At 40.0% G+C, this 15865-nt stretch overlaps 1 protein-coding gene across 1 annotated transcript in view; it reads left to right on the forward strand.

Moving 5' to 3' along the window:
* The first annotated feature begins 236 nt into the window (after positions 1-236).
* LOC142350049 (uncharacterized) overlaps positions 237-15865 on the forward strand; it is a 35487-nt gene continuing 19858 nt past the window's right edge. Inside the window, exons 1-2 of the mRNA XM_075401961.1 lie at positions 237-413; positions 868-1007. Of these exons, the coding sequence (XP_075258076.1) occupies positions 354-413; positions 868-1007 (200 nt within the window). The 5' untranslated portion in view covers positions 237-353. The remainder of the gene's footprint in view (positions 414-867; positions 1008-15865) is intronic.

Genomic DNA, 15865 nt, shown 5'->3' on the forward strand with positions numbered 1-15865 from the left:
TCTAAATCGACAGTTCAAGAAACAAACAAGGTCAACCATTATCAACATATCACGAACTTTGTCTAAATAACCAACAAAGGTTGTGTTTATGATATTTACTGCGAGTAAATTCCGCGGCGCAATTTGAAATTGAACTCAGTTGCAGCAAAATCAACCACATAATAATGAATATGATGAAATTATTAAACACGTGTTTATTATCAAATCTGTTATTTGTATAAACTTTCAAAACAACTGTACATTTCCTTTCGTAACATTTGTAACAATCACTAAACTTAATGACAAACTTAATAAAAATCATTAGCAACATCAGAGTATATTAACACAATTTAACTCTTTCTTACTTTCCCAGAATGTCGAGGATTATATTACTTATTGCAAAATTTTCTGCGTTTATGCTTTTTGTAGCACAGGTAGGAAGTGAAAATCAATTTGTATAAACATTTTATTGGTATGTTTGTTTTTCCTTGGATTTTTGTCTATAGGATAAAAAAACAATTAACTAACAGCCAAGGAAGGTCTTATGCACCCCCCACCCCATCCCAATGCTGTTTTCTTAGCTGAAATTTGACGTTTTACCATTGATTTGACATAACAGGAACTTCAACTAGGTTTAGTTCCAAAAGTGAGCAAAGAATACTGAGAATTCTGATGTGATCTGCAGAATGGAACTAATATGCATGCAGCGAAAATGATCTTGAATGTATTCTGGCTTCAATTCTGCTTTTGAAAAGCAGGTCGTCTCTACAATTTCTGATAGTGTAGCACTGCGGCATTTCACTAAAAATAGCAAAATTGAACCGACAATAAACAACTAGTACAAAATGAGCTACACGTTTATAAGCCGGTGCTCTGTTTATGTTTCAGGTGGAGTCAAATTGTCCCTCTAAATGCGATTGCAACCCTTACAGTTGGGATATGAACCAGATTGATCTGGATTGCCACAGAGCTCAACTGGATACCATCCCGAGAAATGTTCCACTCACAACCGCAAAGGCTGATTTCAGGTTAGTAATACTCTTTGAAAAATTCATTAATTGACGAAAAATTTTTAAGCAGATGTGTAAAGATTTGGAATACAATACTCGGAGTATTATAGAAGAAAGTTTTCTATTGGCCTAAATCTTAAAAAAACCCAATTTATGCTTAGTGTTTTATAGCGTTTTCCGGCCATGATTTGCGGTCCATGACAAATTTTTTCTCCAATGCACTTCATCAGTCTAATGGTAGGCGGTAAACAGGTGTATCTACTGTGAAAACGGATAAATGTGAAACTTGAACCAGCATCTCTTATTTGGAAGCTCAGTGTGCTTGCCAGTTGAAAAATTGATCTTAAGCTCTCAAAAGTAAACATCCTTCATAACTTATTTTCTTCGTTTTCTTGTTTTGCAAGCCTTCATCTCTCTAGCCAAGTACACGAGACAAGTAGCTTATTATCAAACTTCTTCTACGCAAAACTTACCTTTGTTTCGTTTCTATCAAATTTTTAACACAACAAAACTGTTTTCTGTAAACCAATTAGTTTTTGATTATTTGTCCGATGTTGGACACCATGGTTACTGCAATAAAGTTCCCGGTTAGAGGTGTCAACGCTGAAAACTTATTGGTGCAAAAACATTTCATCGGAAAAATTTTGAATTCGTGAAGTCTTCAACATTTTCAAGCTTTACAACAACGTTGAAATTAGACGATAATATAGCTATTGTCAAGTAAAAAAAAGCAAACTCCATCAAAAGGGTACTACAACTGCAGCCCAATTGCTTTGAAAAATAACTCACAAAAAAGCAATAGTGAGACAATTACAGAGAGCGAATACGAAGCACAAAGCGTTAACAGGTCTTTAACAAATATAAGCAGCATCTCCCATCGTAACATCAATCAACTGTACAGAGTAACGATAAGGCCAAAAAAAACGTAAGCTTGAATAGGCGAATCTAGTTTTTTTTGGCAGGTCTTAGTTTGAGATCAATCAATGATACAATTTTAAAATATTAAGACTAAAAAGAGCGCAATCGATTTAGTGTATAAGTACGCTCAACGGAAATTATGTTAAACGAACTTTTTCTTTGTTTTTCACGCATTTCTCGCTGCTCTGATTGACCATTTACTTGCTTTATTTAAAAAACGCACTGCTCATTTAGTTTACTCGGTAACATACTCCCGCCCGGATGAAGATGTTGGAGGAATCGGTACGAGCTTAACGAGCTGGCTGACGACTGATCCGGACAACGAGCGTACGACGGCAGAGCCGGCGACACTGTCGGAGCTGTAGCGGAATTCTTCAATCTGATCAGTTGGACATTAACTCTTAGGGATGCTTTCTTCAACGATCCAGACTAAATAAGCGATCTTTAGGTGCTGCTTGGCAGGCGTCTGCCACTTAGATCTAAGGTTCAAAGCAGGTACATTCTCTTTACGCCAAGATGCCTAAATTGAATTGGCATATGACTGCGTACGATGGTCGAGCTCTTCAATGACAACAATGGACGGAATTCTGATTGCTTGGTTACCAAGTAGAAAATGATTGGGTGTGATTGCACCTAAGTCGGACAGTTCGGTCGGCGTTTACGGGCGTTAACGGACGTGCGATTACTGCATATTCAACAAGGCAAAAAGCAGTGTTCAAAACCTCATCTCTGAGGCGACGTGTACCGAGCATGGTGTACAGTACACTCTCAAAATTGCGGACCATCCTCTCCCAGATGTCATCTTGGTGTGGCGCACTGGACGGGTTGAATCTACACTTAATTCCTTTATGCGCAATTTCCGCGGCGATGTCGATCGTGTTCCAATTTTCAATACGTTCACGGAGCTCTTTCTCCACACCGATAAAGTTCGTACCATTATCTGACCAAATCCTAACAGACGTACCTCGGCAAAAGACAAACCGCTTGACTCCCATTATACAGGAACAAGTGTCCAAGGACGAAACTATTTCAACATGAACAGCCCGAGTAGACAAGTGAAGAAAAATCCCCACATCTTCTCAATCGTCTGACGAACGGTGACGTAGAATGGGCCGAAATACTCCTGCCGGTTAAGGCAGGTGACTGGTATGCGAGTCTCTCCTTGGAGAGCTCTGCCATGATCGGTTGAATGGTTACCGCACGGAACCTTTTGCAGATTGCGCTGTTTGATTTGATGGAACGCAGTTTTCAAAGTAGCTTAAGGATGAAAAAACATTCCTGTACCATTGACCGCAAGTAACCGATGCCATGATGATGTTTTTCAAGTGAGTATGCCGCAGGAATACTTTAACAAAAGTTTGTTGCGCATCCAGAACGATCGGGTGTTTAGGGTCAAAGTTAATTTCAACTAGCTGTCAGAGTCAAACAGAAGAACGGATGCGACCATGAGGCCCAATAAACGGAGTAAACTGAGCGATGCGGCTGCTCTTAACGGATTTGTCGTAAAACAACCCACTCATTCGGTATCAAAGGATTCTCCTTGAGCCAAGAACTGGAGATGACGCTCGGTTTTGTCAATTTCAAATATGTCCCTTATGCTGCCGCCTGATGTAGGGTAATTTTCGTGAGATGTAAAAGACGGAGCATATGTGCGGTGACGCGAATTAATTTTTGTTTAAAAAAATTGTCGAAGGGGATTAGCGGGATGCTTTGTTCCTTATTGGGATTGGTTGCAGATGTGGCTAGAGATGAGATGTAGTCATTACTTTTTTTATCTTTGGTTACAACGCCGATCTTGATCTTATCGACGACTTCAGTCTTTAATACAAAAAGGGAATTTCATATTTCTCAAGAAATCAGGACCCCTCAATGGGTTTCAAAACTTCAGCGGACATGCCACGTGTGCCTTCAGCTGCCTGGTTATTACAAGTGGGGACGTGGTCTTGTTAGTCAAAGCCGGTGCTCTGCATGATTTCACTAACACGATTTGCAATGAAGGTGGGGTTTTTATTGGTTGAGTTTAACCACTGCAAGACAATTGCACTATCTGTCTACATGAATATTTTATCCACAGTAACCGATTAGTCGCAAAAGATTTCCCTTTTTAAAGTTGCAGGGAGGAGAGCGGCTTGTAAATCCAACTAAGGAACTGTCAATACCTTCATAGGCGCATCACGGGCTTTGACCACGACAAACGCCAGCTCTGTTGTAATCTCTCCTGAAGTGCAATTTAACTGAGCCTGCTGTGCTGTATACGTCTCGCGAGCTATCTCCAAACATTGGGAGTTCGGGTTGTTGCAACGATCCTGAAAAGTTGTTTCTTGGTTTAGTGATTTTAGCCGACTGCGGCAGTTCAACACAGCATGTAAAAAATCTGTCAACTATATCTTCCGGTATGTCGTCATCCCAACTTTGTCCATTGACACGGCAAATGTCTTTCAAGATTAGGCGAGCACCTAAGGTAAACGGCGCAACAAGACCTAATGGGTGGTGTACCTTTGACACAACACTTAAGACCAAGCGGAGTGTTAAATTTTTTGTGATGGTGCTGTTAGTACCCATACTCAAAACTACAGTTTTGTTGTTGTGGTCCCACTTAAGACTATGCACGTGCGTTGATCCCTCCTTTGATGAAACGATAGTTTTCGGTTCAGTGGATTTAGCAGACTCATCAATTCGTTCAGCCAGATCTGATGCATTGGTTATAAACTTAGTGAGCGTGAACACAACTAGATGGAGAAGATGTACCAATTCCTTCGACCCAATGAGGGCCCTCTCGGGGACTCCACTGAATCTAGGCAATCGAACATGTCCATGTCAAAGTTCTCAAACGACGGCTTTCGTCGCTTCCGGGTTTTCCTTAGCTTTAACACTTGCCGTTCGCTGAGGCGCGTAGTTGGTGCAGGTAGGCAAGTCTTTTGCCTCAGAGATGTGGCGTGTATACTGGTGTAATACAACATTTGATGTGGGGTTCTCCCGCCACAAAAAGCGGAGTGGTGGCTGATCTCATGTTTATACTCCAACTTGGACGAACATTCCCCGATGTTGGCGGATACGGCAAAGGGATGTTGTCTAAACCATAGAAATGCATAGATTAGTTTTTGTAGTAAGCCAGGTCAAATAAGTAATGACTTATTAAGAGATGCGCCATGGAATTTAGCTGCTCCATTTAGTACACTAGAATTGTTCCCGGGTTTTTCGGGCTAACAACCGGATGGTGTGGTAGGTATCACTCTCATTCCGTGCAACCTTCCATCTTGTGGGCATCTTTGATCCTTACTACGTTGCCCTTGTCTACGTCCTCTTTGATGATATTCGAATGTTTTCCCTTAAATGCTTTTCTTTTGTAAGCCTCCTTTCCAAAGATTTTAAATAGAAATGGTGCTTAAATTAATTGTCGTGCAATTTGATGATATCTTCAGCCCATGACATTCCGAGATTATACATTTTTCTGTTATATGCTCTTTTCAAGAACTTCGTGCGCACTTTAATCGGCGGTGGATTGTTCGTCTACTTGCTTGAGTGCTCCTTTCGACTCCATGTCGTACCAAGAATTTACCCGTCTCGTTAGTGCAATATCTTGTTCCAAATGGGCTGTGAAACAAGTCAAGACAAAAACTGAAGACGACAATAAAGGGATGCCTAAGACCCTAACTATGGGCTAGTGAACAGCGAAGGGCAAGCTCTTCTCGTCTTCAGCGAAACACTCTAACGTGCGGATGGCATGATATAAATCATCTCCAAGTGTCATATCGACGCTTCCATAGCAATATTTAATGGATTCTAGAACTGCTAGGTGTGGGTATGTTTCTTGAAGTGCTTTAATGTTGATCACTTCGGCGCCTACGCTGAAATCTTCCTTCACAAGGACTGACTTTAAATGGTTCAAATGCTTGGCTATCATTTGGTGTAACAGTAAGTTCAACAAACTTAGTGTCCACCACTTCATCAGTTTTTATACCTTTGGTTGTTAGTTTCAACGCTCTACGGCGGAAACCAAGTCTATTTGCAAGACTATTGGACGCCCAAAAGTTATTGCAAGCGGTATCTCACAATTATGAGGCCGTTGTATCATTAACAGCAGAGCTCGCCAACTGTAATTCAGTCACCTGAAGGAGGCCTTTCACCATTTCCTAGGATCTGGAAATTGCCTGAAACTATGCTTTTCTCTTAATCATGAGAAGCATAGGTTTGCTTCGGCAACTACCTTTGCTGGTTGAGTGGAAAACTTTTCTTTACATACCCGTCAATCCTATATGCGGTGGTTACCTTACCACACCGTGCAGCGAAGGGTTGGAGGCGTTGCCGATGTAGAAGCTGGTTTCTGAGTGTCCCTATTTTCATGTGAGCAGCTGACGTTTTTGACGCAACTTTTGTCTTCGCTACTGAGTTGGTGATATCCTCAGTTCTTGCCTTTGACCATGTTTTTGCCAAGTTGTGTGCCTCGTCCTTCTCCTTCAACTGATCGTTGAAGTCAAGAAGTGTCGGCCTAGTCCACTGTTTCTTAACTATGAAGAGTCAAAGAGACTCTTTCATATGGGGCGTTAACTTTTGCGCAGCCGTTTTAAGAAAGTAGGCCTTTTTATGGTCCGGGCCAATTGAAAGTGACTTAAAAACCTCAAAAAACATAAAATTTTTCAGAACTTTTTATGATGTTATCAATATTGTACCTTTTTGATGGTGGACAACAGCTGAGTTTGTCTAAGTGTGCACTGACTAATGCCTGTGGCTGGCCAAATTTACGTTGGAAAGCTTTATGTTCATCCTTACACATTAGACAACACCATGCGAACTCAGCGTTTGCGGTTTTAGTTCTTTTAGATACGAGAGTTTTTAAGTAAGTCAACTTGACATCATAAGTCAAAAGACTTTGAGTTTCTGGCGTTTTGAAATTGTCCGAACCATTTATACCACTGCAGGGGATCACCATCAAACTATGACAATGGATCGCTCCACTCGGGCAATGGATAGTTCTTCTTACAGGTGATTGCGTCGGCCAGCTGCTTTATCAAATGCGCGGAGTACGTAAAAGGAGTCGAGTGATTTAGTGGAATGAGGTTTGCTTAGCGGGGTTGATTGTTTGCTGTTGAATTTCATCGATGTACCTACAAGTGGCACTGCAATAGTTGGGACTGCCTCCGGAAAACGCCAGAAATATGGATCTGGAGGAGCAGGAGCTATGTGCGTTATGGGGACAAAAGATTGGCATTGGTGCTTCTTTTGTGGGGGCAGTGGATGAATTAAGTGAAGCGCAAAGGCATTTGCTGGGGAAAAACGAATTGTGCCCGCGGAGAAGAGGGTAGCTGATTGGTTCTATTCTCCTCGGTGTTATTTGCTGTTAATGCAAAAACTTTTGGCGGCGAAGGAGCAGAACGGAATGCGGGTGGGGTTAACGGGAAAAACGTGCTACGGGGTTTAAAACAGGAGCTGGGAGGTTAGGTACAATTATGTGTGCTTGTGGCGAATTAAGTGCTACCGGAGCGTTAGCGAGTGCATTTACGGATGTTGAACGAGATGGGCTGACTAAATTCAACTGTCTGGCCTAGTCAGTTTTCGGCTGTGTTTAGTTGAGCTGGCATACCAAAGTTTATTGGCGGTGGTAGAGGCGTGTTTCTGATCTTGCATGATGTTGTTTGCAATATGTGCATTAATGGTTACATTGGTTCTTCAAATTGCGTCTTCAGGCCTTCGGACAGACAGATTGATTTTAGTCTCAATTTGAACATTTGTATTGAGATTAGAGTGTGAGTTTAGAGGCTTAGCTGAAGAAAGACGAGGGGTAATTGCTTAGTTGGATTGGGCGATGGAACTAGAATAATGCAAATTTGAATACTTTGTAACATCTGCCATGTTCCTGGCCGCTGACGAATTAACCCAACCGTGAAAAATTTTTTTGCTCCTGTCTGAAGTTCTCTGTGTGAGACCCGTCTCTAATTATTTTGTCATCAACTCAATTTTCTCAAAGGCTGCAGCAGCTACTTGCCTGCGACGCTATTCATCAAGCTGCTCAATTTCCGATTGTCGCAATTTCATTTGTTTTTCAATTTCAAGGTGCTAACTAGTAACGCGCAGCTCTGCCTGATGTTGATTCTCAAGCTCCTCATTTTTATGTCTTGATAGTTCTAAGTCACGTTGACAATGACTTGATTTATTTAACGAGGTCAAGCGTGAATCTAATTTTGAATGGTGAGACCGAGTTGATGTACCCTCAAGCAGCAGCAGAGCTTATTTTTAAGGTTCTTACAGGCAGCGTTTGGATATTCACTTTTTTGTGCCACAACATAGAGCTCTTCATTCTCATCAACTACTCTTCTAAAAGATTCTTTGCAATTCACAATAAGACGTTTGATCTTATCTTTCCTGTATTGCTTATCCACAGCATTATCAATTTCACTGTAGATATTATTAAGTTCAGCCTCTAATTTTGCACTGGCACTATAGCAAACCGCAAAAGAACAAAGATGTTTGTCGAGTACAGAAGTAACCGCCCGAAGAAAGAGAAAAACGTTGAGCGCACAAAGCGCGGCACGAGACAGAACGGGAGAAGGGACGGACGGTAAAAAACTCCGAACGAGCAACGCATGGCGCGACGTGAAACGGTACAGTCGGGATGGAAACAACGGGAGAACTGCGAACGAGGAAGCGGGGAACAAAGCGGGCGGAACCGAATTGTCAAACGGGTAGCGCGCGACAAAAGTGGTAATCGGGAGAAAATGTGGGAACAGTAGCCCACGAGCGAGGAGGCGAGAGGAACTATGCTAGCAGACTAGAGCCACAAACTCAACCAAACAAACTATCCTTATTTCCAGAACAAACTTAGGTCAAAACCTAGATAGAAGGAGAGAAAATACTGCCAGACAAACTAGCACAATTCAGTATGGTGCTTAATCTATCAATATCGAAACGTTTTTATGACAATGAAGTAGTTTATTGAAATGTCGAAAAAATGAGGAAACCTACTAGCAGTAACTCCAGAACAAACTTAGGTCACGTCATAGCGAACCACGATAACCAGATCACAACCATCATACTACCAAAATAATGCTACTTCAAAATGCCAGCAAACAAGTCTGGTAAATGTCATGAGAAAAACCAACCGTAACTCTAGAACGAACTTAAGTCACTGCTTAACGGGCAACAAGACAGAACAAACCACAAGAATAATAGCGACAAAAAATTACTACAGCAAAATTTGTTAAGTTTTTTTTGTTAATGCAATTTATGGTGTTTTGAAGTCTCACAACTTATTTGGTCAAATAATAAAATTAACGAGATTTTTCCAAAATGCTCATTTTTATAAAGCAGTAAATTTTACGGATGCAATAATCAAACTGATAGCGAATAAATTACGTTTGTTATGAGTCTTACAGTTTTGGACAGTTTTGTGTAGCAGCACCAATCAGTTTCACGAGTTGTCTCTGAAGAAGCCATCTATGAAGAACACGAGACACTCACGAGTCACCAGCTAAATGTAGCTTCTCCATGCCATTTAAAAGAGGGATTTTTGATTGCATGGTTATAGGTCTCCTTATGTCACATCTAACTTCTTAAGTCTCCTCAAACCATCTTCCAGGAAGTCTCCTGCAAAGAGGCGTCTGCATTGCAACAATTCACTGCCTCCTCTTTGCAGATCTGAGTTTTCCGAACACAAGGTCAACTTTAAGTGGGGAACAAAGCGGGCGGAACGGAATCTTCAAACGGGTAGCGCGCGACGAAAGTGGAAATTGGGAGAAAATGGGGGAACAGTAGGCCACGAGCGAGGAGGCGAGAGGAACTATGCTAGCTGACCACAGCCACAAACTCAACCAAACAAACACCCTATAAAAAAGGAGAGAAACTACTGCCAGACAAACTAGATCAATTCGGTATGGAGTTTAGTCTACCAATATCAAAACATTTTTTGGCAATGAAGTAGTATATTGAGGTGTCGAAAAAATGAGGAAACCTACTAGCAGTATTTCCAGAACAACTTTAGGTCACACCATAGCAAACCACAATAACCAGACCACAAGGAGTAAAATACCAAAATTAATCAAAATACTACAAAATGCCAGCAAACAAGTCTGATTAATGTCAAGAGACAAACCAACCGTAACTCTAGAAAGAACTTAAGTCAATCCCTAGCGGGAAACAAGACTAAACAACTGACCAGAATACTAGCAAATTGATTTTAGTACAGCAAAACTCAACATACTACAGCATACAACAGATGAACGGGAAAAGAATTGAAAAACACTGAAAATTGGAAACAACAAAAGACGCAAACGAAAAAAACGAAACCAGATGACCGGCGGAAAACGAACGGTAGTAAATAACTCAAAAAATTGGCAGATAGAAACGTTTAGTTCCCTCTTTGGAGCTATAAACTATAGCTTCATACGCTCCTGATGCTTTGCATGCACTGCAATAAATCACTTTTACGATGACTTGATTTATTTGAGGAGGTGAAGTTTGAATCTAATTATGAATTGTGAGACCGAGTTGACGTACCTTCGAGCAGCAACAGTGAACTCGTTGGTTTTCTTAGTTACAGCCTATTTTTCAAGGTTCTTACAGGCAGCATTTGGATATTCAGTTTTTTGTTCCACAACATAGAGCTCTTCAATCTCATCAACTACTTTAGGAAAAGCCTCTTTGCACTTCACAATGAGACGTTTGATCTTATCTTTCCTGTATTGCTTATCCACAGCATTGTCAATTTTACTGTAGATGATGTTAGGTTCAGCCTCTAAATTTGCACTGGCACTATAGCAAACTGCAAAAGAACAAAGATGTTTGTGGAGTAAAGAAGTAACCGCTGAAAGAAAGAGATAAACGTTGAGCGCACAAAGCGCGCCAAGAGACAGAACGGAAGAAGGAACGGACGGGAAAAAAACGCCGAACGAGCAACGCATGACGCAACTTGAAACGGTACAGTCGGGAAGGAAAAAACGGGAGAACTGCGAACGAGGAAGCGGGGAACAAAGCGGGCGGAACGGAATCGTCAAACGGGTAGCGCGCGACAAAAGTGGTAATAGGTAGAAAATGAGGGAGCAGTAGGCCACGAGCGAGGAGGCGAGAGGAATTATGCTAGCAGACCACAGCCACAAACTCAACCAAACAAACACCCTAGAAAGGAGGAGAGAAACTACTGCCAGACAAACTACATCAATTCGGTATGGAGCTTTATCTACCAATATCAAAACATTTTTTGGCAATGAAGTATTTTATTGAAGTGTCGAAAAATGAGGAAACCTACTAGCAGTATTTCCAGAACAACTTTAGGTCACAACATAGCAAACCACAACAACCAGACCACAAGGAGTATAATAACAAAATTAATCAAAATACTACAAAATGGCAGCAAACAAATCTGATTAATGTCAAGAGACAAACCAACCGTGACTCTAGAAAGAACTTAAGTCAATCCGTAGCGGGAAACAAAACTAAACAACTCACCAGAATACTAGCAAAAAAAATTACTACAGCAAAACTCAACATACTACAGCATTCAACAGAAACACGGGAAAAGAATTGAAAAACATTGAAAAATTGGAAAAAAACAAAAGAGGGAAGCAATAAAATGAAACCAGACGACCGGCGGAAAACGGACGGTAGTAAATAACTAAAAAAATTGGCAGAACGAAGCGTTTAGTAAAACGTTACTAGAGAGAACCAGCCACAGACGAACCCATAACCCGTGAGTAAACTAATTGACACCGCAAGTTAGCGGGTAGACTCCAACAACAACGCAAGACTAAGAAACATACAGGTTGTCATAGGTTTCAGTGATTTCAGTCTCCACGAACGCATGGCCGGTGCCGATTGTTTTACGACGGCTCTTAGAGAGTTTTTTGGGTCGGGAGTGGGTTATCAATGACCGGAGGATGTTCTTATGCGCTATCACTATTGTGTTTGTTTTTAGCTCAAGCGCAGGCTTTTGATGTAATGCTCTGTAATCTTTAGGTAAACTAGGGTCTTTTAATTTACGTTTAGATGCAATGTCTTTTACTATGTGGATGGAAACCAGAGTACTACGCTTGAGCTGGCCATAGAAAAAAAAAGTACCCTATTTGGGGCTATACACAATAGCTTCCACAGGCTCCTGATGCCTTGCAAGCACTGCAATAATTCACTTTGACGCTGACTTGATTTATTTGAGGAGGTGAAGTGTGAATCTGATTATGAATGGTGAGACTGAGTTGATGTACCTTCGAACTGCAGCAGTGAACTCGCCAGTTTACTTAGTTACAGTTTCTACCCATTTTTCAAGGTTCTTACAGGCAGCATTTGGATATTCACTTTTTTGTGCCACAACATAGAGCTCTTCAATCTCATCAACTACTCTAGTAAAAGCATCTTTGCATTTCACAATCAGATGTTTGATCTTATTTTTCCTGTATTGCTTATCCACAGCATTGTCAATTTTACTGTAGATGATATTAAGTTCAGCCTCTAATTTTGCACTGGCACCATAGCAAACCGCAAAAGAACAAAGATGTTTGTCGAGTACGGAAGTATCCAGCGAAAGAAAGAGAAAAACGTTGAGCGCATAAAGTGCGCCAATAGACAGAACGGCAGACGGGACGGACGGGAAAAAAACGCCGAACGAGCAACGCACGACGCAATGTAAAATGCGACGAACGAACGGGAACGTCGGGTAAAGAGCGCGCAACGAGGTGGGAAAACGGTACAGTCGGGACGGAAGCGTCGGGAGAACTACGAACGACGAAGCGGGGAACAAGACGGGCGGAACGGAATTGTCGATCGGGTAGCGCGCGACGAAATTTGAAATCGGGAGAGAAAGGGGGGAACAGTAGCTCACGAGCGAGGACGCGAGAGGAACTATGCTAGCAGACCACAGCCACAATTTCAACGAAACAAACTAGCCATATTTCCAGAACAAACTTAAGTCACACCCTAGAAAGAAGGAGAGAAGCTACTGCCAGAAAAACAAGCAAAATTCAGTAGGGAGCTTAATCTACCAATATCAAAACTTTTTACGGCAATGAAGTAGTATATCGAAACGTCGACAAAATGAGGAAACCTACTAGCAGTAACTCCAGAACAAACTTTGGTCACGCCATAGCGAACCACGATAACCAGATCACAACCAGCATACTACCAAAATTAATAAAGCTACTTCAAAATGCCAGCAAACAAGTCTGGTTATTGTCATGAGAAAAACCAACCGTAACTCTAGAACGAACTTAAGTCACTGCTTAACTGGCAACAAGACTAAACAAACCACAAGAATAATAGCAACAAAAAATTACTACAGCAAAAATTGTTCAGTTTTTCATTTTTTATTTGAATTTACGGTGTTTTGAAGTCTCACAAATAATTTGGTCAAATAATAAAATTGACGAGATTGTTTCAAATTGCTCATTTTTATAAAGCAGTAAATTTGCCGGATGCGATAATCAAATTAATGGCGAATAAGTTACGTTTGTTAAGAGTCTTACAGTTTTGGACAGTTTTGTGTAACAGCACCAATCAGTTTCACGAGTTGCCTCTGAAGAAGCCATCTATGAACAATACGAGACGCTCACGAGTCACCAGCTAAATGTAGCTTCTCCATGCCATTTGTAAGAGGGATTTTGATTGCATGGTTATAGGTCTCCTTATGTAACATCTCACTTCTTAAGTGTCCTCAAACCATCTTCCAGGAAGTCTCCTGCAAAGAGGCGTCTGCATTGCAACAATTCACTGCCTCCTCTTTACAGATCTGAGTTTTCCGAACACAAGGTCAACTTTAAGTAGTCCGGCAGACGGTACTAAGCAACTGCAAAGCAAAATACTGCTATTGATGCTGAGACTTGAATCGATCCACTATTGCTACACGCAAAGTTAGGCTAAAGCAATAGATAAGGGAAATTTGAGTTGAAGTTGTGTCGCGGTAACAAAAATATAGGTGCGAAACCACTCTATCGGAACATTTTTAAATTCGTTAAGTCTTCAACATATTCAAGAATTACAACAACGTTAAAATTAGACGATAATATAGCAATTGTCAAGTAAATCGACAAGAACAAAAGCAAACTGCATCAAAAGGATGCTACAACTGTAGCACAATTGCTTTAAAGCACACAAAAAGGCAATCGTGAGACGATTACAGAGAGCAAATACAGATTACAGAGAACAAGCACAATTACCAGCCGTTAACAAACATAAGCCACATCAAGCAACTGTACAGATTAACGTTGAGGCAAAAGAAACGCAAATTGGAATTGGCATATCTATTTTTCTTTTTTGATAGGCCTTCGACTAGAATGAATAAATGATGAATAAATGAAAAAAAACGTAAGCTTGAATAGGCGAATTTAGTTTTTTGGCAGGTTTAGTCTAAGATCAATCAATGATACAATTTTGAAACATTAAAAAATTAGCCTAAAAAGAGCGCAATCGATGTTGTTTATAATTAGACTAAACGAAAATTCTGTCAAACGAACCTTTTTTGTTTTGCACGCATTTTGCAAAACGATTGCGGATAAAATGACGTTATAAAATTTTTTCGTTGCTTATATTGTTCATTTACTTGTTTTATTTAAAAAGTCCATTGCTCACTCAGTTTACTCGGTTACAAAACTGCTAAAAGACGTAAGGTTTGCCATGAATTTGATTAAAAAAAGTGTAAGACTGCATTCAATGCGATGAATGCGGTGATGAAAAACTTTTAAGAGGTGAATAATTTTTCAACGCTTATGCGGTGAAGAAAGTCACCACTAAAAAACGCAGTGAAAGTTTTATTTTCACTGGATCCCATTGGTAGCGGTGATTTACCTTTTCTCACCGTTTAAGCCGTGAAAATAAAAGTTTCACCTTAAAAAACCGCAACTCTCAGAAGAATTCAACTCATTTGTTTTTCATAACGTTTGTTTAATCTGATTTAAAATCACTATGTTCACAAGAAAAACCATTGAAGTACGCGACAGATTGGGCAGTTGAATAAGAAGTTGTTGAAATTCAGGGGGTGAGAGGTTCAAACCTGGGTACCTCTCAGGTTTGAACTTTAAAAAACTTTTTCTTAAGAAACTCGGTAAAAGCGATGAAAAAAATTTCAGCGCTAAAATCTGAAATCTTACAAATTTTCACCGCATTAATCGGAAAAAGATGCGGGTGTTTTATGGTGAAAATAGTTTTGTTTTCACCGTTATTGACCGCTAATCTTACATTTTTTTCTGACCAAACCTCGACCCGGGTTGAACATTTTACTGAAATGATTGTATCAACCGACAGAATTACGCGTATGTCTATCAATCAAAAAATTTTTGACGGTGCGCACCCTATTTCATTTGTAAAAATTCAGCATTTCAAAAAATAGATTTTGAGTTGGTGCATCATGTAGTGTGTAGGATGCCTTGAAAGGTTTTGTTCAAACGCCTCGTTATCCGGCTTGGTTGTAACTGAAATGGTGAAAGGCAAATCAAAATCAGCAGAAAAATTTTTAATGCGCTAAAAAGTGCAAAAAAGTTTTACAAAGTGAACACAAAAAACTATTTTGTAATTGAGCTAGTAAATTTTTGTGTTGACTGCTTTTGAAGAATTTGTAAGTTTTCTAAATTGGAGAAATCTTTTGTTTGGTCAATAATAAAAAAATATATGCAACCGTCACAAACAGAAAATTCAATGTCTTAATGATTTTTGTGCTTCCTATCTTCAAAAAAGTGAGCTTCGTTAAACCAAAGATATCAAAAGCCCCGTATTAAAAAATTACCGAATATGAAAAATCTACCATCTGTTACAGACAACCCAGCTGCAGCATTAATCTTCTATCTAATTTTTCCATACTTTGTTTTTTTTTGTTTACAAACTGTATATCAAGTTATTTTGAAAATGAGACTTTTTTTGAAGAAAGTGAGTTTTTGTAAAAGAAACATTTTTGCCGCTTATTTTTGTAAATAAATTTGAAATTAAGTGACATTTTGCATTATTCACTGTTTTGGAATGAAAATTTATCCAATAAACAGCCTACCAAT

The sequence above is a fragment of the Convolutriloba macropyga genome, chromosome 11 (genome assembly GCF_964194025.1).
Source record: "Convolutriloba macropyga chromosome 11, txConMacr16.3, whole genome shotgun sequence".
Taxonomy (NCBI): domain Eukaryota; kingdom Metazoa; phylum Xenacoelomorpha; order Acoela; family Convolutidae; genus Convolutriloba; species Convolutriloba macropyga.